Here is a 26141-nt window from a genome sequence, read left to right on the forward strand (position 1 = left end):
TGATATAGATATATTACAATATATATTAGCAATAATATAGATATGTGAGTATATTACAGAAATGGGTCTATTATGGTATGTTATAATGTACACGGTATGAAGTATGTTGTGAATATTCTATAACTATAAGTATGTACAGGCTGTAGTGAGTACAAGCTATGTACAGGCTATGAACAGGATATAAATATGAAAAACTATACAGAATATGAAATAAATAACTTTACAGAATCTGAGATATACAGCTATACAGAAATGGGAACTATGCAAGTTGTAAACAGTTGTAGGATTAAAAATTATCGTATGTACAGAATGATTATTTACACAGAGCTATACAGTAGTGCAGTTAAGATAAGTGAGATATAATTCCTACAGAGGCTATATAAAGTGCTGGTGGTTGTGAGTGGTGGTTCAGTCCATGTTATTATTGTGTGTTTGAGGGTACAGTTGTCCATTGTGGGTGTGTGTATGTTCAGTCCATGAGTTTAACGTGGGTCAGATGTCAGGAGGCAGAGTTCAGGAGTCTGACAGCTGTGGGGAAGAAGCTGTTCCGGTACCTGGTGGTCTTAGTCCGGAGGCTCCTGTAGCGCCTCCCAGAGGGCAGGAGGGTGAAGAGTCCATGTGATAGGTGACTGGGGTCTTTTCAGATACCGCTTCCTGTAGATGTCTTTCATGGCAGGAAGTGGTGCTCCGGCGATGCGCTGGGCAGTTTTCACAACCCTCTGCAACGCCTTCCGGTCCGAGGCAGAGCAGTTCCCGTACCAGACTGTTATACAGTTGGTCAGGATGCTCTCGATGGTGCAACGATAGAAGTTCACCAGGATGTCTGAGGACAGGTGGTTCTTCCTCAGAGTCCTCAAGAAGAAGAGGCGCTGGTGAGCCTTCTTGACCAGCTTGGAGCAGTTGGTCGTCCAGGTGAGATCCTCGGAGATGTGGACTCCCAGGAACTTGAAGCTGCTCACACGCTCCACAGCCGTCCCCTTAATGTGGATGGGTGGATGTGGGTCAGCATTCCTCCTGTAGTCCACGATGAGGTTACTTAAGGTTACTTACTGATCCTAATTACTACATTTTCAAACAGTATTGATCAACATGTGTTCATACAGCAAGTGGCACAAACTTCCATTAATATACTTGAAGATAATATTTGACCTATGGTCTTGTGAGGAAGTGTAAGTGTGTTTTTAATGTGATTCATGAAAACAAAGCAGCACACATTCAACCATCTTCAAACTGTCACATCTCTGATATCAGGAGTCATCATCAAAGTGTCAATCAATGAACAGATGATGGATCAAAAACTGCAGCTGGATTGTGTTTGTTCTCTCCATCAGATTCCTGTCAACTCACAATCGACACAAACACAGTGAACACAAACCTCCAACTGTCTGACAACAACAGGAATGTGACAAGTGTGGAGGAGATTCAGTCATATCCTGATCAGATTTGAAGTTTTTCTTCAGCTGCTGTGTAGAAATGGTCTGACTGGTCGCTGTTACTGGGAGGTCGAGTGGAGAGAAGACGTTTATATATCAGTGAATTACAGAAGAAAGGAGACAGTGAAGACTGTTTGTGTGGAGACAATGATCAGTCCTGGAATTTGGACTGTTGTCATGATGGTCCTTGTTCAGTCAGGCACAGCTGCTCTGCATTTCCAACAAGCCTGAGCTCATTAAAATGAATCCAAATGTCTGGTTTCTCTTTCTTAATGGGATTTTTCCATCATGGGTGAATAAGTGGACATCCAGTAGTGCTCAGTGTATCAAATATTAAAGGCATTCAGAATATCTCATGTTTCCGTCATTCTATAAAAACAGCTGCTTTTAAAAACTGATCCAATCAAAGAAACATGAACTTCCATATTGATCAGATCAATATGTACAGCTCTGATGTCACTTACATGTCCTTGAACTTTTCATGGATGGTGATTTGTGGCCCTCTGCTGGTGAGAAGATGAACTGCATGATGTCGGTTGAATGAACACAGATGACATGAAGTGTTTTTAAATCTGGTTTCATCAGCTTCAACAAACTCTGACTTTCAAAATAAAATCAGTTGATGTGACTGTTTTTGAAAGCTCTTATTTTGGAGGGAGCTGACATTTAATAATCAAATGTCAGTGTGGACACAGTATCTGAGCAGCAATAGGAATACATTTACAGAGCTGTAACTCAGACTAAACACATGGTCGGAGACTCGCTGTGCTTCGGGTCTTTATATTTACAGTCGAACCCTCACCACCCGCTCTGCTCATCTCAGTGAGCTAAACCAGTGCTACCATTAAGAAAACAAATATTATTGATCATTTTCAGAATAAGAGTGGAGATTACAGTTGTTTCAGGACAAACTGCCATGGTTTGAGTTGAGTTGAGTTGTCTGAGTTGGACAAATCCTACTTCAGAATTGATTTTAGTTGCAAGAAAATGAGTTATCTTTTCACTAACTCATCTACTGACATGTTCAGATTTTTCAGAAAGAATTCAGGAGAAATATCTTTAATTTAAAAAGATTTAATTTGCTTCAGCAGCTGAAATTACAAGTTACAGCGGTGGACCTCTGTGTTAAATCAAACATCTGTCTTCACACAAAGGATGACCCTCATCGGGCCATAAAGCTTATATAGTGTGACAATAACAAATGATTATTATGTCTGTCAAACTCTGGAACCCATCCTTATGTCTCCATTCAACCTCCTCTTCAAACTGTTCCCGGCAGGTTTTTGCAGTGCACAGTTTAGGGTAAATAGTCTTCCGCACGGCACATTACAATGTCACTAAATTACCATTAAAGTGCTTTATTGCAACGGCTGCAGATCAGTGACAAGTAGCATACAGAAACGGAGCTGGGCAAGTGGCTCCTCCTCCTTTGCGCGCTCTCATAAATGGGGCAACAGTTTTTGGCACGAAACTGGATGTCACGATCCTGGGTCTTTCGACCCAGCGTTTTGAGTTATGCTTTATTTTGTGTCAGCTGTTTCCCCATGTGTTTCCACTTCCCCTAATCACCCCTGTGTGTATTTAGTCTGTGTGTTTCTGCTCATTCATTGTCATGTCGTCTGTTGTTTCTCCTCATGTTTCCGTGTCTATGGGTTTTTTTCTGTGTTCAGGTTTTTACGACATTCTAAGTTTTGTTTTTTCATTGCGTGTTTAGCATTTAGTTTCTCCCCTGTGTGTATCTGATTTTTGTTTTTCCACCTTTTTTATATTAAACAGCCTGCTTTTTGTTAATATTCAAGTTTTCTTCCATGTTCTTTGTGTCTGCATTTTAGGTCCTTTCATCAATGCATACACTCTGCCTCTGCCAGACTGTGAGACTGGAAATAAAAACACACACAGTTTGTTGTGTGAAGAAATCAAACATGAGCTGAACAAACAGTAAAGTTCGTAAATAAAAAAAGTTCACATGCTGGTTAGTTTTTCACCTGTGTTTACGTCCAAAGCTCTACCAGTCTGTACACATCTGTATGTTTCATGTTTGTAGAAGTCCTTCAGTCACAACATGGTTCATCTTCATCTTTACAAGCTAGCTAGCTAACTTTCTGCTAGCCTCTAACTTAGCTCGTAAATGCTCTTTTTCATGACGTGTGTACATTTAACACTTTTATTGGAGCTGAGTGAATTTGGAGTGTTTCATGGGTTTGCCTGATGTCATTAGCCAGTAACTAGACACTCTAAGTACTTGGACACACTGTGAGCTCGTATAAAAGGAGCTACAAAGTGCCCTCTATGGATTAGATAGTCCACTTCTCCTTTATGTAGAATCCACCCTCCTTTGCAGGAATTATCGCCCCCTGCTGGTCAGAGGATGGACTGCTTCAGTAATCTCAAGGCTGAACACACTGATGGTAAAAAATCCTGTAATTTTCTCATGAATATATGAAATAAGTTAAAAATGCAGAATTGATTTGATGTTTTATGGATCATAAAGGCAAATGCAGATCAATGTTATCAATAATCAAAGAAACTAAATATGTTAAACTCTAAATGTGATCAGTTCTGATGATCAGTACCATTCATCCATAAAATCAATACATGGATCAAATAAGAACAGGGTTTGATTTTAAAATTTATTGATCGTATCAGCAGTGATACAAACACAAGTTTAATAAACAGCTGACCAAAGTCTATAGAAGCTCAGTGGTGCCAGAATTAAACATAAAAGTAAAAAGTGAATTGTCTGTCTGAGCCAATCAAATTGCGTCAGAGGAGATTAAGTTTAGAAATGGTTTTAAAGTTAATAGATTTTATTTTGAAATAAAGTTTTTATATCTGTCTTCTGTCAGTCACCAAAAGTTGATTCTGTTCATCTGGACTTTTTCAGTGGGAGAAATGTTTCATCCAAGTGACTTCTTCAGTCTCAGCTGACTCCAGGTTTCAATCTTATAAACAGGACATTTGCATAATGACTGAAACCAGCCCACTGAAGGAACAATGGGCTGGGAAGTCAGTTCCTTGATCATTAATATGCAAATACTCATGAGCATTGATCAAAGCCCACTGATCAATGGCCATTAGTACCATTCACAGAGAATTGGGGAATGGCTGCAATCACAGCATTGTAAGATGGTGACCCTTAGGCCCCTCCTCAATTCAGAGATGGTCTTTCCCTTTTCACGTAAATGGCCTCCTTGACTCCGCCCTCAAACCAGCGTTCCTCCCTGTCCAGGATCTGTACATCCTCATCATTGAAAGAGTGTCCACTGGCCTGTAGGTGTGACTAGACTGCAGAGTCTTGCCCTGACGAGGTGGCTCTTCAGTGTTGTGCCATCCGCTTCGCCAGAGGGTGTCTGGTTTCCACGATGTATAAGTCCTGGCAATCCTCCTGGCACTTAACAGCGTACACTGTTGTGTTGTCTGTTTGAGTTGGGGGACCGATCGTTGGGGTGGACCAATTTTTGGTGCAGCATGTTTTGGGGTTTAAAAGCCACAGAGACCCGGTGTTTAGAAAAAAAGTGTCTCAGTTGTTCTGATACTCCTGACACGTACGGGATCACTACAGGTTTTTGCTTAGGCACTGATTGCCCTTCTCTCCTGGATTGGCTGGAGCTTTCTTTCGGTGCCGTCCCAGCTTTGACAAATGTCCAGCTAGGATAACCACATCTACTCAGCGCCTTCTTGATGTGATGTTCTTCTGCTTCCCTGACTGCTGTGTCTGTGGGGATGGTGTTCGCTCTGTGTTGTAGCGTCCTGATGACACCCAGTTTGTGCTCCAGTGGATGATGAGAGTCAAACCTTAGATAATGGATTGGATTTATATAGCGCTTTTCAAGGCACCCAAAGCGCTTTACAATGCCACTATTCATTCACTCTCACATTCACACACTGGTGGAGGCAGCTACAGTTGTAGCTACAGCTGCCCTGGGGCAGACTGACAGAAGCGAGGCTGCCATATCGCGCCATACTGATCCCTACGCGTAGGTTTCCGGTACACTTTAGCTTTTAGATGTCCCCCATTACTGATGGAAATGTCACAGTCTAAGAAGGCTAACCTGCCACTTTTCATATCCTCCCTGGTGAATTTGATGTGTCGGTCCACCGAGTTAATGTGATACATGAATTGTGGTACGTCCTGAAATTTGATTTTCACCCAGGTGTCATCCACATGCCTGAACCAATGACTTGGTGGTGTTTCAGGGTAGGATAGCAAAGCCCTCTTTTCCACTTCTTCCATGTACAAATTGGCCACAGCAGGTGAAACTGGGGAACCCATGGCACACTGACCCTTGTATGTGAAATATGTGGAAAATATGATCCCTGATGCTGAGAGTGGTCCTGTTGCTAAGGTTGGTGTCATCCTGTAATCTCTTACTACCGCCAACGCTTCCGTGACTGGGATGCAAGTGAAAAGAGATGTAACATCGTACGAGACCATGGTTTCATCTGCCTCCATAATGACATCTCTCACCTTCTCAACAAACTCCAAGGTGTTCTGGATGTGGTGTTCAGAGCTGCCTACCAGCGGGTTGAGGATCGAAGTCAGAAACTTTGGGTTGTTATAGGTGACCGAGTTGATCATACAGACAATCGGTCTTAAAGGTGCATCCTGTTCATGTATCTTCGGTAAACCATACAGACTTGGTGTTGATTACCCTGGGTACAGCCTGTGGTATGAGATCAAGTCCATAGCATTGTCTTGTTCTAACTGCTTCAGACAGACAGTCCACTTCATGGGCCTCGTTTCAGGGGCTCATAAGTATTTTTGTCACTGAGTAGTAACAAAATTTTCTCATGACAGTCTTTCTGGTTTAGCAATACTGTGCACCTGCCCTTGTCTGCCGGAAGGATGATGATTTTGTTGTCATCACTAAGTGATGTGAGTGCCTTCCTCTCCTCCATGCTGATGTCGGATGCTGGGGGCTTTGCGTTGCTGAGACAAGCCGAAACTTTGTCAGTGTTAAAACGAAATATTTTGGATTTATACATTTTTAAACATTTTCATGTTACTTCATTCCCATGTAATTCTCTCCAGCTGCCTCTGAGCTTCAAAAAATATTGTAATGACTGTACATTTGAATACTCATTTAGTTTGGCACGTACTTTTTCACGTTTTCTCATATTTTGTCTAAATCTACCAGCTGTAATCATGGGTTATGTTTCTAACACATAAGCAGCAGCAGTTACAGATAAAAGTTGCTCTTTGAGTTGCTCTATGATGAAGGCTTCATGACGAAGAGGAGCAAGCAGCAGCTGCTGAAGGTCTGTTTCTGCTTCAGAACATGTTGCTGGATTTCCACTGAGTGCCGTTAGCTTCTGAAACAAGAAATGCTCATTAACACGGTTCTTCGCTGTTAATGAACACGCATCACAACTTTGTAATGTCATGGCCTGGAACGTGACTGTAACATGTTTCAGCTTCTTCACTTTAAACGTGCAGAAAGCAACGTGAGTGTGTTTCTTACTCTGAAAATCCTGAGTCGACTTTTTTCTCTGAGTTCCTGAAACCTGCAAAGAAACATGGAAGTTTTTAACTTAGTCCTGAGTGATGTTAGAAAGAAACTGTTTCCATGCAGCTAACATGGCATCCAGTCAACCGTCTACCTCTGAAAACCAAAACCTGCAGTTCCTCTGGTGTCCACTAGAGGCTCCAGCAGTGACTCAGTCCTCATATACTCCCATGTTAAAATTAGGGATGGGTACCGATATCCAGTGCCATTATTTCTCTTCAGTAACTCAGTCCAGTCTATGCTCTGAGTTTCCCTTCAAAAAGGTTACACTAGAAAAGTGATGACCGTCTAACAGCTGAAGCCCGATAACTTTTTTATTTGTTCCTGTGAGTGAGCACACGTTAATGTAACCTTGACATCATTTCCTCACACACTGACCTTCTTCTTGGATCCGGCGGCGCTCAGAGCAGCGATTTTACTCTCAATATCAGAGACCTGCAGATGGAACAAACATGAAGGGAAACTGTTGAGTTTGCTTATTAAAAACAGGAAGACTTGAAAAGCTTCCTGTAAGTAAGAAATTTGTGTTTATTCCAGCATCAGCCATTTTGTTCCTAGACACCGCGTAAACATGACCATGTCCATCCAGAGCCATTGACCCACCTCGCTCTCAGCACTCTGGACTCTGGCGGCGGTCAGTGCCACCACGTCCTCAAGCTCAGACAGTTCCGAGTCCGTCGCCCCTCCAAACTGATTCTTGGCACTCTGCTCGAGCCGCCGCAGCTTCGACTCCAGCTCGTAGGACTGACCGGCCGTGATGTACACCTAAACAGGTAACAGGACAGACCCCTGGGTCAGCTGACACGCCTCCAGACCACTGAGAATGATGGTGATGATGATGAAGACAGGCCTGAGCATCAGTGAAACACACTGGTTCTCTGACTGACTCAATCACTGAACAGGTAACAGGAGAAGACCTGGTCTCATCAGAGGATGTAGAGTTCAGTCATGACATTATGACCTGATGATGAAACTAGAACAAATCCCTTATATTGTACACATTCTCCTAACGGGTCATTTTTACTGATAGCTTTAAGGCTATTGAACAATAATGAGCATCGACCTGGTTTTACCAACTGTTCTGGGGCATGTTTCAAATGATCACGTAACCTTTTCCTAAATCTAGAACTGCTGTAACTGGACTCAAACTGGACTGAGACTGGACCCAGTGTGTTTGACCGACACCAGCCCTGTCGCTGATGGACGGACACACAACAGCCGGGAAGGTTAAAGCCAGTCCAGACATTTCCGTCATGCTTCGGACGAGGTAGAGGGTTGGGTTTCAGGGACAATGAGGTGTGCAGTTCATGTTGGAGGCTTACATTTTCCTCAAGTTCCCTGAACGCATCATCGGCCTGCTTTACGTCAGTGCCTACTAAGTGGGACCTGTCGATCGGCTCTGAGAGGCCGTACTCGACCATAGCGTTTTCTGTGGCATTAATGGTTCTCAGGACCTCAGTGGTGAGGTCACAGAGGGCGGCGGCAGTCGATCTCTGAAAGCCATGTAGAGGGACAGATGTTAGCAGCTGGAAAACAACATCCCATCCTGCAGCAGCTACCGGGCTGGATGCCCCACAGCACCACAGCATTTCTTGTGTCTGACTTGTGTCTCTGGGAGGTCATGTTGCGATTAAAAAGGACTCTGCACATAAAAAAAACTTTCTACTTTTAAATGTGGTGCACACCTTTTGTTCCTAAAATGGTGGCATGTGTTTCAGACAGACCTGACTACAGTGTTAAAAACTATGCTGCTGATTCCCCAGCTATGATTCAGAGGCAGACGAAGAGGTTTCCCAACACTCAGTGCTTTTACAGATTTCTCCTTCTGTTTGGTGTCACATGACTGAGCAGAGGTTTAGTTTTTAGGTGAACACCTGTACAGGTGAGGGGTCATGTGGTCCAGGCAGGTAGCTGCTGAGCTTCACAGTAACAGTAACCTAACAGACGGCTGTTAGTCAATGCAGGAGGCAGCAGGTTAGTGAGGACTAGTCCGTGATGCATCAGAAAGAGTTCTCCTCCATCAGGAGGTCACTGGACATCTAGTCTGTAGATGTGGATTTACTAGGACAGGAACCACACCTCATTTCTCATTATTATTTTTTTGTCACAGATGGAATAAGAAAACCAATGAGAAGTTTAGAGAAACGTTCAGTATTTTCAGGAGTGGATGAGGACAAAAACATGAGAATGAACAAGAAACATGGTGTTCAGACCCGTTATAGATGGAGTAAAACAGCGTTTTTGGGGAGAAGCCAAGCCATGCTGTAGAAGCACTGAATGTATCACACGTGGGAACCTGGATGTTTATGAGACATCGGACAAAATAAAGAGTTAAAAAACCTTTTAGACTTTATTTTGTTCTTTGAAAACAATGTTAAAAACGAATTCGCCATTAAATGATTGTGCACTGATCCAAAAGTAAGCTTTTTATAACATCGGATCCACTGGTGGTCTGAGAAACCTCCAGGTTCCCATTCTCTGGATTTATGGGTTGGAATTCAATTAATTCTGTAAACAGTGGACTGAATCAGTCTTCCTACCTTTTGAGCCTCAGTGGGCATCTCATCACTGGATGAGCTCAGTTCTTTGTTCTTCCGGGAGTTCAGAGCGATTGCTGGGCCACCCTTCAGTCCGGCCAAACCTTTACCCACGGAAAAGGACTTCTTCCCAGCTTCGTCGTCCGATGATGGGCCCTTATCGCTCAGGTTCCCCGCCAGCTCACTAAGCTTCCTTCTCAGTTTCTCCTCCTCATTCTGAGCTGATGGATTTGATGCCTGCTGTAAAACAAAGTTACAGAATGTTTGTACCGACTGGTTTCAGGAAATGATCTCACATTATCCCACATCATCATCGCATCTCACCTCGTTTACACCAGGTGTAATCTTTTCCTCCAGGCGGCTCAGCAGACTCTCGATGGCCAACATTCGTTTGCTCAGTTCATTTATCTGCAATGTAAAATCAACATGAACACCAAGGAGATGATTTTGTATGACAAAAAGACTCCGTGTCAGTTAACAATATCTCCTGGTTCTTTATGGCTGAGATTATACGGACTGAAACTTTTTGTACAAAATACCATGAAGAAGAAAAAAAGGCAAAACATAGAATTAAAACAGGTTTTCCAAGAATCAAGAGAAGAAAATCCAATGTTTATGCCACCAAAATTTAACTTAAAGTGACTGGTTGATTGTCCTTACCGGCGGGGCTTGTCCCAGGTTCTCCTGGGAGGAGGTTCTACTGCCCCTTCGGCGGTGGGGTGGTTGTTGGTACATCTGCGGGTACCTCTGGTACTCCTCCTCGTCTGATGTGTCAATGTACTGCTGCCGAGCCACCGACGAGGTAATCTTGGACAGAGAGCGAGTCCGGACCATCCGATTCTCTCCGTTGTCATCTGATAACAAACACAGGTAAACATGGACACACAAAAACACCCAGGTGGATGCAGATCTACAAAGATGGACAGGTAGGTAAAAACATTCAGGTAAATGTACATGTTGGAAATAAAAAGCAGCATGTCGGACATCCAAAGTAGAAATTTTTTCTAAACCTGATAATAAGTAAAATTTGCAATTAGTTATCCAGTCTCACAGGCTTGTTTTGAAGGCATCTGTTTGATGTGATAAATCTGTGAAACAAAAGCTGTGATTCCTCCAATAGACAGCAGGTGGAGCCCCAGTGAAAACAGCTACAGGACAAACAGCATTTCCATTAATTCCCGCATTTCCATAGGGTTACTCCCAGAAGTTTTCTGTGGGAAGGTAAATCATGGTGGACAGATTCTGTGGGCCCCAGTAACCCCCATATAGACCACAGTGGTTTAAACAGTTTATTTTGTTGGACATGTGAAATTGGTTGTGTATTTTGGGACCTGCATCATGTTGCTGGAAGACTGGTATGCTGGTATACTGACCAGGTCTCATGGCATATCGGTCCAGGCTCTTCCTGCGGTTTCCTCTGTGGCTGTAATGGTCGTAGTCCACGTCATTCCTATAGTACCGATCATCCTGCTGCTGCTGTGAATCCAAAGTTACACACATGGTTTTAGATCTCTTTTGTATGTTTGCTTTTCATAACTTTGACTTACCTGTACAGACGGACGCCGTGAGTGAGGCAGATAATCCTCATTGTCAAAGTCCATAGGATGAACAGACAGCAGACGTTTGTTCTTCCTCATCTGAAAACACATCACGTTACGCCTGAATGTGGATTATTTCATAAAACAGATGTAGAATCACATCTTTATCACTTTTATGTTTATTACCACTTTGTAGCGCTGACCCTCGAATTCTCCTTGATCATCCTCATTGCCATTATACGCGTCTGAAAATGCAACATGTTTTGTCATTATTCTGTCCAGTTTTAGTTTTAGATGATGCTCCTTTTGAACCATTTGATTCCACAGCTAATTTTGAACAGTGCTTTATAAAAAAGCAAATCATTATTAATGTGTACACATTTGTATGCATACCACATGGTTAACTATGGAGTTCCACAAGGTTCTTTACTAGGACCAAATCTATTCACAGTATACAGTGGGATGCAAAAGTTTGGGCAAACTTGTTAATAGTCATTATTTTCCTGTATAAATCGTTGGTTGTTACAATAAAAATGTCAGTTAAACATATCATATAGGAGACACACACAGCGATATTTGAGAAGTGAAATGAAGTTTATTGGATTTACAGAAAGTGTGCAATAATTGTTTAAACAAAACCAGGCAGGTGCATAAGTTTGGGCACCACAAAAAAAGAAATGAAATCAATATTTAGTAGATCCACCTTTTGCAGAAATTACAGCCTCTAAACGCTTCCTGCAGGTTCCAATAACATAAGATAAGATAACCTTTATTAGTCCCACGCGTGGGAAATTTGTTTTGTTACAGCAGTGGACAGTGCAAAGTTGCATAGAAAAATTAGAAGAAAAAAACAGTGGAATAATATATTCATAAGATACTGTACACAATAGAATAGAAGAAAATAAATTAAAATAAAATACTATATACAATCGAATAAAATAGAATACAAATGCTATATACAATATGAGTATAATACAACGATGCCAGAAAGAGTATTGTACTTAGTGTTATTGCTATTGCACATGTGTGGATGTGTTTAATCAGTTGAAGTCTTTGTTGTGGAGTCTGACAGCAGTGGGGAGGAAAGACCTGTGAAATCTCTCCGTTCCACATCGTGGGTGCTGCAGCCAGTGAAGGAGCTGCTCAGTGCTGTCAGAGTCTCATGCATGGGGTGGAAGATGTTGTCCAACAATCAGAGTCTGGATTGTGGTTGAAGGTATTTTGGACCATTCCTCTTTTCTCTAGTTCATTCAGGTTTGATGGCTTCCGAGCATGGACAGCTCTCTATAACTCACACCACAGATTTTCAATAATATTCAGGTCTGGACTGAGATGGCCGTTCCAGAACGTTGTACTTGTTCCTCTGCATGAATGCCTTAGTGGATTTTGAGCAGTGTTTCGTTGTCTCGTTGAAAGATCCAGCCCCGGCGCAGCTTCAGCTTTGTCACTGATTCCTGGACATTGGTCTTCAGAATCTGCTGATAGTGAGTGGAATCCATGTGTCCCTCAACTTTGACAAGATTCCCAGTCCCTGCACTGGCCACACAGCCCCACAGCATGATGGAACCACCACCATATGTTACTGTAGGCAGCAGGTGTTTTTCTGGGAATGCTGTGCTCTTTTTCCTCCATGCATAACGGCCTTTTTTATGCCCAAATAACTCTGTTTTAGTTTCATCAGTCCACAGCACCTTATTCCAGAATGAAGCTGGCTTGTCCAAATGTGCTTTAGCAAACTTCAAGCGGCTCTGTTTGTGCTTTGGGCGGAGAAAAGGCTTCCTCTGCATCACTCTCACATACAGCATCTCCTTGTGTAAAGTGTGCCGAATGGTTGAACGATGCACAGTGACTCCATCTGCTGCAAGATGATGTTGCAGGTCTTTGGTGCAGGTCTGTGGGTCGACTCTGACTGTTCTCACCGTTGCTTCTGTCTATCCGAGATTTTTTTTGGTCTGCCACTTTGAGCCTTAATTTGAACTGAGCCTGTGGTCTTCCATTGTCTCAATATGTTCCTAACTGTGGAGACAGACAGCTTAAATCTCTGAGGCAGCTTTCTGTATCCTTCCCCTAAACCATGATGGTGAACAATCTTTGTCTTCCGGTCATTTGTGAGTTGTTTTGAGACCCCCATGTTGCTACTCTTCAGAGAAAATTGAAAGATGAGGGAAACTTATAATTGACCCCCTTAAATACTCTTTCTCATTATTGGATTCACCTGTGTATGTAGGTCAGGGGTCACTGAGCTTACCGAGCCAATTTCAGTTACAATAATTAGTTCTACAGGTTTTGGAATCAATAAAATGACAACAGTGCCCAAATTTATGCACCTGCCTGATTTTGTTTAAATGATTATTGCACACTTTCTGTAAATCCAATAAACTTAATCTCACTTCTCAAATATCACTGTGTGTGTCTCCTATATGATATGTTTAACAGACATTTTTTTTATTGTAACAACCAACGATTTATACAGGAAAATAATGACTATTAACAAGTTTGCCTAAACTTTTGCATCCCACTGTACGTGTGAATAGACATGTATTTTCACTGCTATGCAGATCACACACAACATTATCTATAAGCCAGATAACACACACCAATTACTGTAGTTTTGGACCCAGATTACCCCGTGAGGCTCCTGACTACTGTAGCTGTAATACATCAAGCGGTGTGGCTTCGTAGCTTACCAAAGTCATACTAAAATGGCCTGTATTTGTATAGCGCTTTACTAGTCCCTAAGGACCCCAAAGCGCTTTACACAAGCAGTCATCCACCCGGCGAGGCTGCCGGACACTGGCGCCACCGGGCCCTCTGACTACCACCAGTAGGCAACAGGTGTAGTGTCCCCAAGGACACAACGACCGAGACTGTCCGAGCCGGGGCTCCAACTGGCAACCTTCCGATTACAAGGCGAACTCCCAACTCTTGAGCCATGATCGCCACTAAAACACTTTTGACAGATTTTTGAGTGCTGTGTACAACATAAAATGGGTTTGAGGTCAGTAAGCACAACCAGAATTCATATATAAGGTGCACCGGATTATAAGGCACACTGTTGATTGTTGAGAAAATAAACGATTTTAAGTGCCCCTTATAGTGCGGAAAATACGGTTGTTAAACTGCAGGAATGTCTTAAAGACCTGGATGACCTCTAATTTTCTGGTAGTCGTTGTACTTTCTGGTACTCTACTCTCTACTCTAAGCCTTTGAGCGTATGTTCTTTTGATTGGCTAAGTCCCGGTGACGTTTGGTGAGTCTTAGCTTTGGACCAGCAGCTGTTACCTTTACATGATTAATTTGAACCTTTGCCCATAATTAGAATAGAATAGAATAGAATAATCCTTTAATTGTCCCACAAGGGGAAATTTGGTTGTAACAGCAGCCAAAAAGACAAATATACAAACAAACAGTACACAGGACACGGAAAAGAAACATACACAATTTTTCTTACATATTTACATTACATACTAACCCCTAACCCTAATTACCAGGAACATTTAATAATAATAATAATAATAATACATTTTATTTAAATAGCGCCTTTCAAAGCACCCAAGGACACTGTACAACAGATAAAAACTGGAAATATACACAATGGTAAAAATAGAAGATAAAAGTTAAAACATACAGAAATTTAAGAATAGGCAATTTTAAACAGATGAGTTTTGAGGGTGGACTTAAAAAGAGAGAATGAACTAATATTTGACAGTAACATATAAATAGCATGGTAAATGGGAAGAAAATTTCCAATTAAAATCTATTAATAGTAAAACATTTAAGAAACTCACGACTGTGGACATCCGGCATACTCTGCGTGTCATCATCACGCCCACCTGAAGCACCAACACAAGTTGTCTGTTAGCGTGTAACTTCAATAAAACCCTAAAAAGCTCACAGTTGACTCATTATCTCTGAATTCTTTAACATAAGGCAAACTCACCTTCTCCGTTCAGCCTCTTGTACAATGACCTCATCACTTTGGCACTACCAAAGCGTTTGAAACGGTTTCTCACGTTGTCATGGTACCAGCCCAGAGTCCCGATCTTGAGCACCCTGAACAACACAAGTGCAGAATATAGAGAATATAATAAACATCTACCATAAAAGAAACTACCATGACCACCAAATAACTCTGAGCTTACGCTGACGCAGTGCTCTCCGCTGCCGGAGGCTCACCTGTTCATGCGGCAGTTGTCGCACACCCAGCCGTGCTCCTTCTTGTTGTAGCGGCTGCAGGACTTGCAGGTGTACATGCGACAGTCCAGACACTGGCGTTTGCTGTTCACCAGGAACTTGAAGGGCTGCAGGCAGCGGATACAAAGCGAGTCGGACAAGTTGCTCTGAGAGCCCAGCAGTTCTCGTTTTGAGTCCTCCTTCTCAATCTTATTCTTCAGCTCACTGCAAAAGACATGAAAAGATAGTCCCCGAGTTTATCATGGAGTAGAGACCTTGAGGTTTGGAAACTTAACAAATATAACAAATGAACATAGATTTCATAAAATTAGAACACTCTGACCAATCCAAGGAATGCACAAACAACTAAAACCATAACAGAGAACTTCTTGAGGAATTTTGAGGATCTGAAGGAAGACCTGATGATGAAGATCTGGAAGATCAAACACTAGAAACAAAGGCATTGACATTTCGTTTCTCAAGAACAGTGTGGTGATGGATTTGCTTTCCAGGACAAAGAGTAGGTAAATCTCTGTTTGAGATGTTTGGCTATGTTTGGTTTGTGCCTATCTTTATTCAATCAGGCTCGTGATCAGAGTAAAGCACCAAAGGATCAAACCTCAGCAGCATGCTCCACAAAAACGGGAAAGGTCGGCTGATGCCAAATATCCAAAGGTCCAGATCACAAGGTGCAAACAACAACTCAAATTCCACTCCAGGTGATCTTATAGAAACCTTGAACCTCGCTGACAGGTAGAATAAAAAACAAAGGAAGACGAACCAGAACCAAGGAGCTGATTCCCTCTGGAGATGGAGCTACCATGGACTGTTGGATGAAGGTATTAATTATTAAACTGATAAAAAAAACAACGTGAGACTTCGGTTCTTTACATTTTCACAGAGAAGAGAGGGAACAGCAGTCATAAAGAAGATAAATGACCAATCTGTGACTCACCCACAGCCCCTCAATAATTGGCTCTGAATGAATCGTGTGTTCTCCCTGCTTCTTGTGATCCATCCCTTTAGTAATGTCCACATGGAGGCCCACCAGCCTCAGACTGAGAACCATGGAGGGGCTGAGCCACAAAAACCTTCAGAGTATGTGACGACCACAACTGCAAGTCAGATCTGTTTATCTGGCAATGGGTCACAGGGACAGGAATGGAGAGAGACCTCCCTCTCTGCAACCACCAACCACTAGCTTATCTGGAGTAACACAGAGGCCTTCCCAGGCCAGCCCAAGGATCTAATCTCTCCTGCTGTCCCGGATCTACATCAGGCCTGCTCCTCCTGGTAGGAGCTGGCAGTGTGCTCCTTTTGAACTCTAGTCCAAATCCCTCCCAAGAGTCTGAACTCCTCACCTGTCCAGTTTATCAGTCCACAGTATAAAAAAAGTCTTCTTACAGATTTCATTTTGGCTTCTTTCATAGTTTTAAATGTTGAATTCTGATCAGTTTTTATTGATTTCTCGGTTTGTTTTGTATGCTTGTTAAAGGATGAAGATGACAACATGTTCCTGATGATTTCTCTCCAGTCATGAGTCCCTGTGAGGCTGCTCCCTCCCCCCGGGGGCTGATGGGAGTTGGAGTGTTTGGAGGAGACACAGAGCGTCTTTGTGAGGCAACTCCGTGTGACCGGGGCGTGATCGAGTGCAACAACAACAACGTCTTTCACGCTGGAATTCCTGCAAACTTCACATGAACGAAAACAGTTCAAACTCCAGGACTCACACAAAGTTTAGCTTCAGAGTCACAGAGAGAAAGTCTGGGAAAGTCTGGGGTTTATCTAAGATACAGGTAGTGGACTCCAGGCCTCGAGGGCCGGTGTCCTGCAGGTTTTAGATGTGTCCTTGATCCAACACAGCTGATTTAAATAGCTAAATGACCTCCTCAACATGTCTTGGGGTTCTCCAGAAGCCTGTTAATGAACTAATCATTTGATTTAGGTGTGTTGACCCAGGGTGAGATCTAAAACCTGCAGGACACTGGCCCTCGAGGCCTGGAGTCCCCTGATCCAAGACTTAAAAATAGCAACTCTGAGAGGAAAGCATGCCAAAAACAGCTCAAAATTCACTGAGGGAATGTCTGAAGATCATTTCAGTTTGTTTGTTTTTACTGTGTTTACTTTTGTTTCACTAACCTGACAACATATCTGATGCTTAATCAGTTTTTAAAAGGACTTAATTCACTCTCTGATTCTTTGTACATTGATTGATTTTTGATTTGCCCGTTTTTTGCCCAATTTTTAATAACACTGAATACAAACAATATTCAAACTTCCATTAAAATGTGTAGAAGCTTCAAAGCATTTTTTTATTTATTTTGTTGTATTTCTGCAGCAAGAATTTTCTGTGTGCTATTATTAATGCTGATATTTCAGCTTCAGTTTGAAAAACACCCTGAAACTTTAGTAATGTTTCTGATATTTGTACATGAAAACTCTGAGTGTGGGAACGAGTACCTGAGTCTCTCTTCTTCTTTCTTGCGGAGGTTGAAATCTCGTTGAATCACTTCCCAAACATGTTTGGCCTCTTCATCCGTTAGACGGGAAAGATCCAGCTTATGCTCCATGACACTAAAGGAATCACTCAATCAATCAAAAAAACAATCAATCAAACAGTCATATGAGGTGGCAGTGGTTCTTCAGGGTTTCGTTGTTGGTCCTCTGCTTTTAGTAACAAGGTTTTCTTTTTTTTAAGTTGTATAACTTGTTAAAATGTAAGGATATTCTAGAAATACTTGAAGTAATGAATAAAATATTTTAGAAAAATATAGTGCATATATAATACTTTGATAATAAAAGCATGAAAAAGACAAAAGTTTTCAGATTAAAAAAACTTTTCACTTAACAAATCTTTAGAACCAGATTTTGTGATAACACATTTTAGACAAACAAAATGAAGGTTTTATAATTCAATATAATGAGAAATTTGAAAAAGATATCTTAATAAATAAATAGTAAATTCCTATTAAAGCAAGAAGCTGGAAATATTTTAAAGCAACATATTTTTTCAGGAAAACCCCCAATATATTTATGAAAAAGCTATAATATATCAGAAGTAAAATATTTTGCCTGGCCAGCCACAGTAAGTCTTTAATATTTAAACATAAATTTAGAAATACTTTGAGGCAAAAGAACATCAACATCATCAAACTGATATGAAAAAATATAATTATTAGAAAAACAATGATAATAAATCCACAAACACCTCCGAGTCTGTCGATCCACCCGCAGCTCACAAAGGTATCATGGGCAGATCACATGACATATATTGTTTAATTAAATATATGTATAACTATGTATTGAGCATTTTTTAAAGTAGGCAGATCATTTGGACCTGATCATTTTAGAAGCTATAAAGCTTCTGGCACCCCTGCTGTAAAATAATAAACAAAATAAAGTAAAAATCAAAAATTAGAATAACTACTTTAAAGTTTTCTCTTGAATGTGTATTGTTATTTTTTCCATAAGTATTTGGTTTGTTTTTTAATTAAATTTTTTTTTAAAAACCCATAAAAGAAAATGTATTTTTTGTTGACACAACTCACAATTTCAAAGAGATTAAGCTTGATTTTTGCTCCAATTATAAATGATCAGATTTGAGGATGTCCAGCTGCTGAAGTGTCTTTTACTTTGAAACATATGAGATGAACATGGTTCAGTGTCAGCTGCTGGTCTGTCACCACACCCACAGACTAAACTCTCACTAAATTTAAACCTCAATCTGCAAAAATATTTACAATAAAAGACTTTCCAAATAAAAGTCAGCCAGGCTAAAAAAATAATTTACTGTTTATGTGCCTTCAGAATAAAAGCCTGTCCGCAGTATGAAGTTAAATAAAGACAACTCAGTGAGCGCTGTGTGATATGTTGTGTGCGACAGAGGCTTCATTCAAAGCTCAGATTAGATTTAAAAACTAATTTGTTTAAATTTAAAGTTTATAAATGAGATTAAAATTCAGTGAAAAACAGTAAAAACTCACCCGATGTGTGTCTGCAGCTCAATGATGAGATGAGCGAAACTGAACTGAGAACCTCAGCTGATCATATGACGACACCTCTTGACACAGACACACACACACACGCACACACACACACACACACACACACGCACACACACACACTGTAACACATCTGCAGGCTAAACTTTGAAAAACGAAATCAGACATCCACAGTGCAGACGACAAACATCAGGGACACAAACTGAAATTAAAAGTGTGACAAGTGTGAAGCATTCAGAGTCAAAGCTCAGTTTGTCCAACAGCAGGTCATGAGACCTGAGATCATTTGACATCATCAAACGCTCAGTGAAGACTTTTATTCTGACATCGAAGATATGACTGAACACACATTAGATATTAAGACTTAATACTAGATATAATAAATACAAAAACAACTTATTCTGAATGAACTTGAGCGTATTTATCTTTAATAATAATAAATGTGACTGTAAGCCACTTACAACCATAAATACACATGATATGGAGAGAATCTGATAATGTTGTTGATAATAATTTAATGTCTTATAACATGATGTCATAAAATCACAAGGTGTTCTCTCTTGGCTCTCGGCGAAGGTGGTCGCACTTTTCTCCTCTCCTCCTCTCCCTTAGTTTCCCTGCTTAGCTCTTATGCCCTCATCTAGTCTCGTGTTTTTTGTGTTACTTTCCCCTGAACACTCGCCCACAGTCTGTTCTCTAAAACCTAAAAGAGAATTATGGATTCAATCAACTGGTCCCTGAATGCTATTGACACCCTTTTCTCAACGAGAAGTCTGGGCTCGGGAGAGCCTGAGTTTCCTGGAGGTACTTTCCCTGCCAGATACACGATGGACGGGTGGCAGCAATGGAGAATCGTGTGTCTGGCGGGACTATCGATGGAAGACGCTGAAGATATCTACCTATTCTGAACCATGGTAACAGGGTTCTGGCTTATCGGAGCTGGCTTGGCCCTGGCTTATCGAAGAATTAAGAAAGCGGAACCAGCTGTTCAAACCCCCACAAGGCTGACACTGGGATTGAAACCAGTGAGAGACCAGTGTCGGACTGTTAAAAACAGCTTGAAATTCTCATGAGTTGTTCGCACTAAAGAAGAAAAAAGCACCATCATAATGCGGCTATCCCTTCAGTGCCAGCTGTGGGCTCAAGTCTGGAGCTGAACAACAACACCCTGATAACGACTGTGCTTAGACTGTTCTTCCCATCCCATGCAAGGCCACCTGGGTTGGCTGGAGGACTGTTTACTTAGGCTGGCAGGGCGAAGGACACTGTCTCAGCTGAACTCTGGACACACATACACTGATAGGCACTCACTCATCCCCCCTCCCTTTCCAAACGCCTTCGATGTTTGTTCCCTCCTGGAGAACATGGCGGGTCTGGGCCCACGCGGGAATGGTTGCGCTGGGCAGGATGGCTGCTGTGTTTGCCTCGGATTACTCCTCATACCCTACCCAACCCTGTTGCTGGTCACGTGCTCTATAATGTTGTGCTGTGGACATTTATGTGCTTTTTGTGAAGAGGAGTTTTTTTGCGTCCTGTTCTCATGCTGTCCTCCCAGGAGCTCAGCATGGGTAGAGGTCTCTTTTTCAAATCAAATTCAAATCAAATTCAAATTCAAATTCAAATTCAAATTTTATTTGTCACGTACACAGTCATACACAGTACGATATGTAGTGAAATGCTTGGACAACTGCTCGTGACCTAAAGAAAACAAAAAAGGAAAAGGCTATGAATAAGATAGGAAATAAATATGAAAAATTAAAAAGGGTAAATTTAACTAGGAAGGAATAAAATATAAATTAAGGTTAAAAATGAAATAACTGTACAACACAAATTAGAATGAAGGGTAAATTTAACTGGGAAAGAATAAGATAAAATATATAAATTAAAGTTGAAAATAAAATAACTGTACAACAAAATACACAATATCGAACTATATAAGAATGTATGAAGAAATATAAATATAAATAAATATATACACAATAACAGCAGCTGTACAAGTATTAACTGGAAATGAAGAATATAGTGACCAGTGTTGTGCAATCCACATTATGTCTTGTGCAGTGCAAATATGCTTAAAGTGATTTAAGTGATGAAGTGAAAACAATGTCCAGAATGTCCAGTGTGTGTAAGAACCATATGTGTGGGTCAGTACTGTGTGGTGGTGTGATTGAGAGACCATATCGCCTGCGGGAAGAAGCTCCTCCTCAGTCTCTCTGTGTTGGTCTTCAGGGAGCGGAATCGCTTTCCTGACCTCAGCAGAGAGAACAGTCTGTTGTTGGGATGGCTGAGGTCCTTCACGATCTTCCTGGCCTTGGTCCAGCACCGCCTGCTGTAGATTGAGTGCAGGTCAGGGAGCTGTTGTACTTTCCCATTGTAGTGTACATTTCTGTACTGCAACCGATCTCCAACCTGTATCCCCATGTGATGTCTGTGTTGTGTGTGTAAGGTCGGGGGGGGGGGGGGGTCCCATTTCACTGCAGGCCAACCTGCATGTGCTGAATAAAGCCTTGATTGATTGATTGATTGATTGATTGATTGATTGATTGATTGATTGATTGATTGAAACTTTTTTCCCCAGTAAAAAGTTTATTGTCAGACTTTATGCGTCATTGCTTTAGCATCACAGACTGGGAAGTCTTCCGGACTGCCGCGAACAACAACACCAACAATTATGCTGAGTATTCTTAAATGCATCAATGACGTCGTACTGCAGGCTGTTGTACAAACTTACCCTAACCAGAAGCCGTGGGTTAACAGAGAGGTCCGCGCAGATCTACAGATGATGCAATAGCAGTTGCACTTCACACCACCTGCGACAGACTGGCGACCTGTCCAGGGGGTACCCCGCCTCTCGCCCTATGGCAGCTGGGATAGGCTCCAGCGCCCCCCGCAACCCTGAAAAGCATAAACGGAAGTGAATGGATGGATGGATGGATGGATGAACCCACAACACAATTCATAAAGATTTAAAATCAGTGACCTAAACACATTTAAACATTAAAAACAGTCTTATTATCGTACTGGAAACACTTAAAACATAGATGTTTTAATTTATTTTAAGATTAAAAGTACTTTAAATATAACTATTTAATTTAAATGATCCTGCTGTAGTATAAATAATCGGCTGAAACACGAAGCTGCAGTTCCTGTGACGTCCAGCAGGGGCAGCAGTGAGTTAGCCGCCCATGTTGCAGTAAACAAGCTTACAGCCTGATACACAAACAGGTTGGTCATTTGACCATTTAACCAAATGGGTAAATTTAGCCCGGTAATAGTAGGTGGGTGCTAGGCAACATCAAAATATGTGACCTCGATAAGAACCTTCAGGTGCTTAACATGTATGGGTGTTGCATGTTTGGTTGCCGAATTCCTGATGTGTAGGGGCAGTTCATGTATGCTGGTGATGTAGTATATGCACGATGTTCTGGAAGAGGCAAGTATAATGAGTAGAATGACAGGACTTCGAAGAAGTCACGCAAGGCTGCTTAGTTGTAATAAACTTATAATAACAGTTCTTTTACATTGATTAACAGAATTACTCATTGACTTTATTAAAACATAGAATTTATTGTCTTGACTTTTATTTGCAGTTCAAATGCAAATATTAATAACAAAGAAAGGAATGAAATAAACGTGCCTGTTCTGCCTTTTATAACTTAAACTGAATATTACGGTTGTAAACTGTCCTAGAGCTCCTTCTAGTGGCTGCTTTGTAATATGGGTTTGACTACTTTGGGAAAGAAAAAATGGTGGAAAGTGATGCCGTAATGTTATCGTTCTAAGCTGATACGGACCTTAAAATATTGTTGCCTTGGACAGGATATGTCTGTAAGTATGAGTGACTGTGACAAAGTGGCTAGGACAGAATTCATTTGCCATTCATCACTTGCATATATTGTTATTTTGTGTTCTGTTATCTTACAGTCTATCATAATGCTTTAATGTAAACACAGCACATGTAACCTTGGCTCTACATACTATCCCAGGTCTGTTTGTGGTAGCATTGGTTATATTCATTTCATCTGTGTAAATGTACTTAAAGCTAAATGTCACTTCATCATTAATTGATTTGGATCTTTCATTTGTTTATGTAGCTTGGTTATACTTACCATTGTGTGTTCCTTTGAGCAGGTCCTATTGTCATGGTGCTGGGTCGTTGACCCAGCGTTTTGTGTTTTATGATTATTTTCCTCTGTTCTAGTTATTCTGATTTTGGTATTCTGTGTCCTCCCCCCTTGTGTCCGGTTCGTGTTCTAGATTTCCTGTTTTATTCTGAAGGTCTCTGTCTGTTGTCATTGTGTTCAGCTTGTGTCCTCCAGTCATCATGTGTATTAGGATCAGCTGTTCTTCCCTCCTGTGTGTGATTACCCGATTACCTTGTGTGTGTATATTTAGTGGGTGTCGGTCTGTGTTCGTTGTCGGCTCGTCTGCCTTCGTCTGCATTTCTGTGTTCCATGGTGTTTCGTTCCTGTCTCTGCGTCTCTCTGCCGCGCACCCCTTTTGTATGCTCTCAGTTTTGTTATTTAGTTCTCCCAGTTTTATTTTTCTTCAGTTTTGTCATGCCTCACTGCTTGCTTGCCACTATCCCACCTTGTAAATAAACATCACACTCTTCATCAGTCAGCTGCCTGCATTTTGGGTCCTTTTCATTCCACAACACGACTGCTGCCCCAGCCATGACAGTACGAGCCGACCAAACATGGACCCAGCAGCATCCGCACCTTCCCAGGAGTTTCGGGAGGAATTAACTGACTCTGTTTCAAATCAAATTCAAATTCAAATTCAAATTTTATTTGTCACGTACACAGTCATACACAGTACGATATGTAGTGAAATGCTTGGACAACTGCTCGTGACCTAAAGAAAACAAAAAAGGAAAAGGCTATGAATAAGATAGGAAATAAATATGAAAAATTAAAAAGGGTAAATTTAACTAAGAAGGAATAAAATATAAATTAAGGTTAAAAATGAAATAACTGTACAACACAAATTAGAATGAAGGGTAAATTTAACTGGGAAGGAATAAGATAAAATATATAAATTAAAGTTGAAAATAAAATAACTGTACAACAAAATACACAATATAGAACTATATAAGAATGTATGAAGAAATCTAAATCTAAATAAATATATACACAATAACAGCAGCTGTACAAGTATTAACCGGAAATGAAGAATATAGTGACCAGTGTTGTGCAAAAACAATGTCCAGAAAGTCCAGTGTGTGTGTAAGAACCATATGTGTGGGTCAGTACTGTGTGGTGGTGTGATTGAGAGACCGTATCGCCTGCGGGAAGAAGCTCCTCCTCAGTCTCTCTGTGTTGGTCTTCAGGGAGCGGAATCGCTTTCCTGACCTCAGCAGAGAGAACAGTCTGTTGTTGGGATGGCTGAGGTCCTTCACGATCTTCCTGGCCTTGGTCCGGCACCGCCTGCTGTAGATTGAGTGCAGGTCAGGGAGCTCGGAGCGGATGGTGCGCTCAGCTGACCGCACAACCCTCTGTAGAGCTCGTCTGTCCTGCATGGTGCTGTTCCCGAACCAGGTTAAGATGTTTCCCACCAGGATGCTCTCTATGGTGCAGGAGTAAAAGTTCCTGAGCACCTTGGAGGGCAGTTGGAAGTCTCTCAAGCGTCTGAGGTGGTAGAGACGCTGTCGGGCCTTTTTCACCACGGTGTTGATGTGACAGGACCATGACAGGTCCTGCGTAATGTGAACTCCGAGGTATTTGAAGCTGTCCACTCTCTCCACTGGGCACTCGTTGATGACGGGGGTCTGGTAGTTCCTCTCCTGCTTAGTGCTGAAGTCCACTATCAGCTCCTTTGTCTTACTGACGTTTAGAAGGAGGTTGTTCCTCTGGCACCAGTTCTCCAGATTCCTAATCTCCTTCAGGTAGGCCGTCTCGTTGTTATCAGAGATCAGGCCCACCACGACGGTGTTGTCAGCAAACTTGATTATGGTGGTGGAGCTGGTAGTGGCCACACAGTCATATGTGTACAAAGAGTACAGCAGGGGGCTCAGAACACACCCCCGGGGGGCTCCAGTGCTGAGAGTGGTGGAGGCTGAGACATGTCCGCCCATCCTTACTGCCTGTGGTCTGCCAGTTAGGAAGTTGGAGATCCACTGACATATAGATGAGCTGAGTCCCAGATGCTCCAGCTTGGTGGTGAGTGTGGAGGGAATTATGGTGTTAAATGCAGAGCTGTAGTCTATGAAGAGCATTTTAACATAATTCCCCCTTCTAGTGTCCAAGTGAGTGAGTGATGTGTGGAGGAGATGAGAGATGGCATCGTCTGTGGAACGATTTGGACGGTAAGCGAACTGTAGTGGGTCCAGTGTGTCTGGTAGTGAAGAAATGATGAAGTCTCTGACCAGGCGTTCAAAGCACTTCATCACTACTGAGGTGAGGGCTACAGGGCGATAGTCATTGAGAGAAGCAGGGTGGGGTTTCTTCGGGACAGGAACAATGATGGACTCTTTGAAGCATGTGGGGATCACCGACTGAGATAAAGAGATGTTGAATATCTCAGTTAACACAGGAGCTAGCTGGTATGCGCAGTCTCTTAGGATACGACCTGGGATGCCGTCTGGTCCTGCTGCTTTCCTGGTGTTCACTCTCTTGAAGGCTCTCCTTACTTCATGCTCGGAGATGACGAGCACGTTTCCGGTGCTGGCAGTATCTTCCTGTCTGCAGCCGTTAGCGCCGCCAACACTAGCATTGTTGGAGACCTTAGCTGCAGCCTCGAAGCGAGCATAGAAAGTGTTCAGCTCGTCTGCCAGAGTCACGGCCGCGTTCGTCATACCGGTTGTTGGTGCTTTATAGTCCGTTATTGTCCTTAGTCCCCGCCACAGGCTCCTAGAGTCACTCTGTTGGAGTTGTGACTCTAGTTTCCTCCCGTAGCGCTGCTTCGCCTCTTTCACCGCCCTCCGCACGTTATATGACGCGGGTTTGTACGG

The 26141-nt window shown here is 42.0% G+C and overlaps 1 protein-coding gene across 4 annotated transcripts; it reads right to left on the reverse strand.

Moving 5' to 3' along the window:
* Positions 1-4049: 4049 nt before the first annotated feature.
* mlpha (melanophilin a) lies at positions 4050-19194 on the reverse strand. Of its 4 annotated transcripts, XM_085247538.1 has the most exons (16): positions 19172-19194; positions 17649-17762; positions 15192-15413; positions 14956-15068; positions 14804-14848; positions 11202-11260; positions 11025-11114; positions 10851-10953; positions 10138-10331; positions 9802-9885; positions 9481-9717; positions 8263-8433; positions 7544-7705; positions 7319-7375; positions 6896-6938; positions 4050-6746 (listed from the first exon to the last, which is right to left on the reverse strand). In XM_085247538.1, the coding sequence occupies exons 2-16, from the start codon at positions 17756-17758 to the stop codon at positions 6706-6708; spliced, it is 1731 nt and encodes a 576-aa protein (XP_085103664.1). In that variant the 5' UTR covers positions 17759-17762; positions 19172-19194; the 3' UTR covers positions 4050-6705. The 4 variants fall into 4 exon arrangements, with proteins under 4 accessions (XP_085103664.1, XP_085103665.1, XP_085103666.1 ...); XM_085247539.1 differs by lacking the exon at positions 19172-19194 and having other exon boundaries at positions 10851-10950; positions 17649-17959; XM_085247540.1 differs by lacking the exon at positions 19172-19194 and having other exon boundaries at positions 4050-6743; positions 17649-17959.
* Between the last annotated feature and the right edge of the window lie 6947 nt (positions 19195-26141).

Source organism: Mchenga conophoros, linkage group LG15 (assembly GCF_057382185.1).
Source record: "Mchenga conophoros isolate Kocher_MC1m ecotype Shallow Benthic linkage group LG15, M_conophoros_male_GT1.1, whole genome shotgun sequence".
Taxonomy (NCBI): domain Eukaryota; kingdom Metazoa; phylum Chordata; class Actinopteri; order Cichliformes; family Cichlidae; genus Mchenga; species Mchenga conophoros.

Bases quoted from the DNA above. Each gene is read 5' to 3' on its own strand.
- mlpha (XM_085247538.1), bottom strand. From the start codon at position 17,758: ATGGAGCATAAGCTGGATCTTTCCCGTCTAACGGATGAAGAGGCCAAA. The intron at 15,414-17,648 runs GTACTCGTTCCC...TGTCTTTTGCAG, and splicing joins AAAGAAGAAGAGAGACTCAG to TGAGCTGAAGAATAAGATTG. The intron at 11,115-11,201 runs GTAATAAACATA...ATGTGTTTTCAG, and splicing joins AGGGTCAGCGCTACAAAGTG to ATGAGGAAGAACAAACGTCT.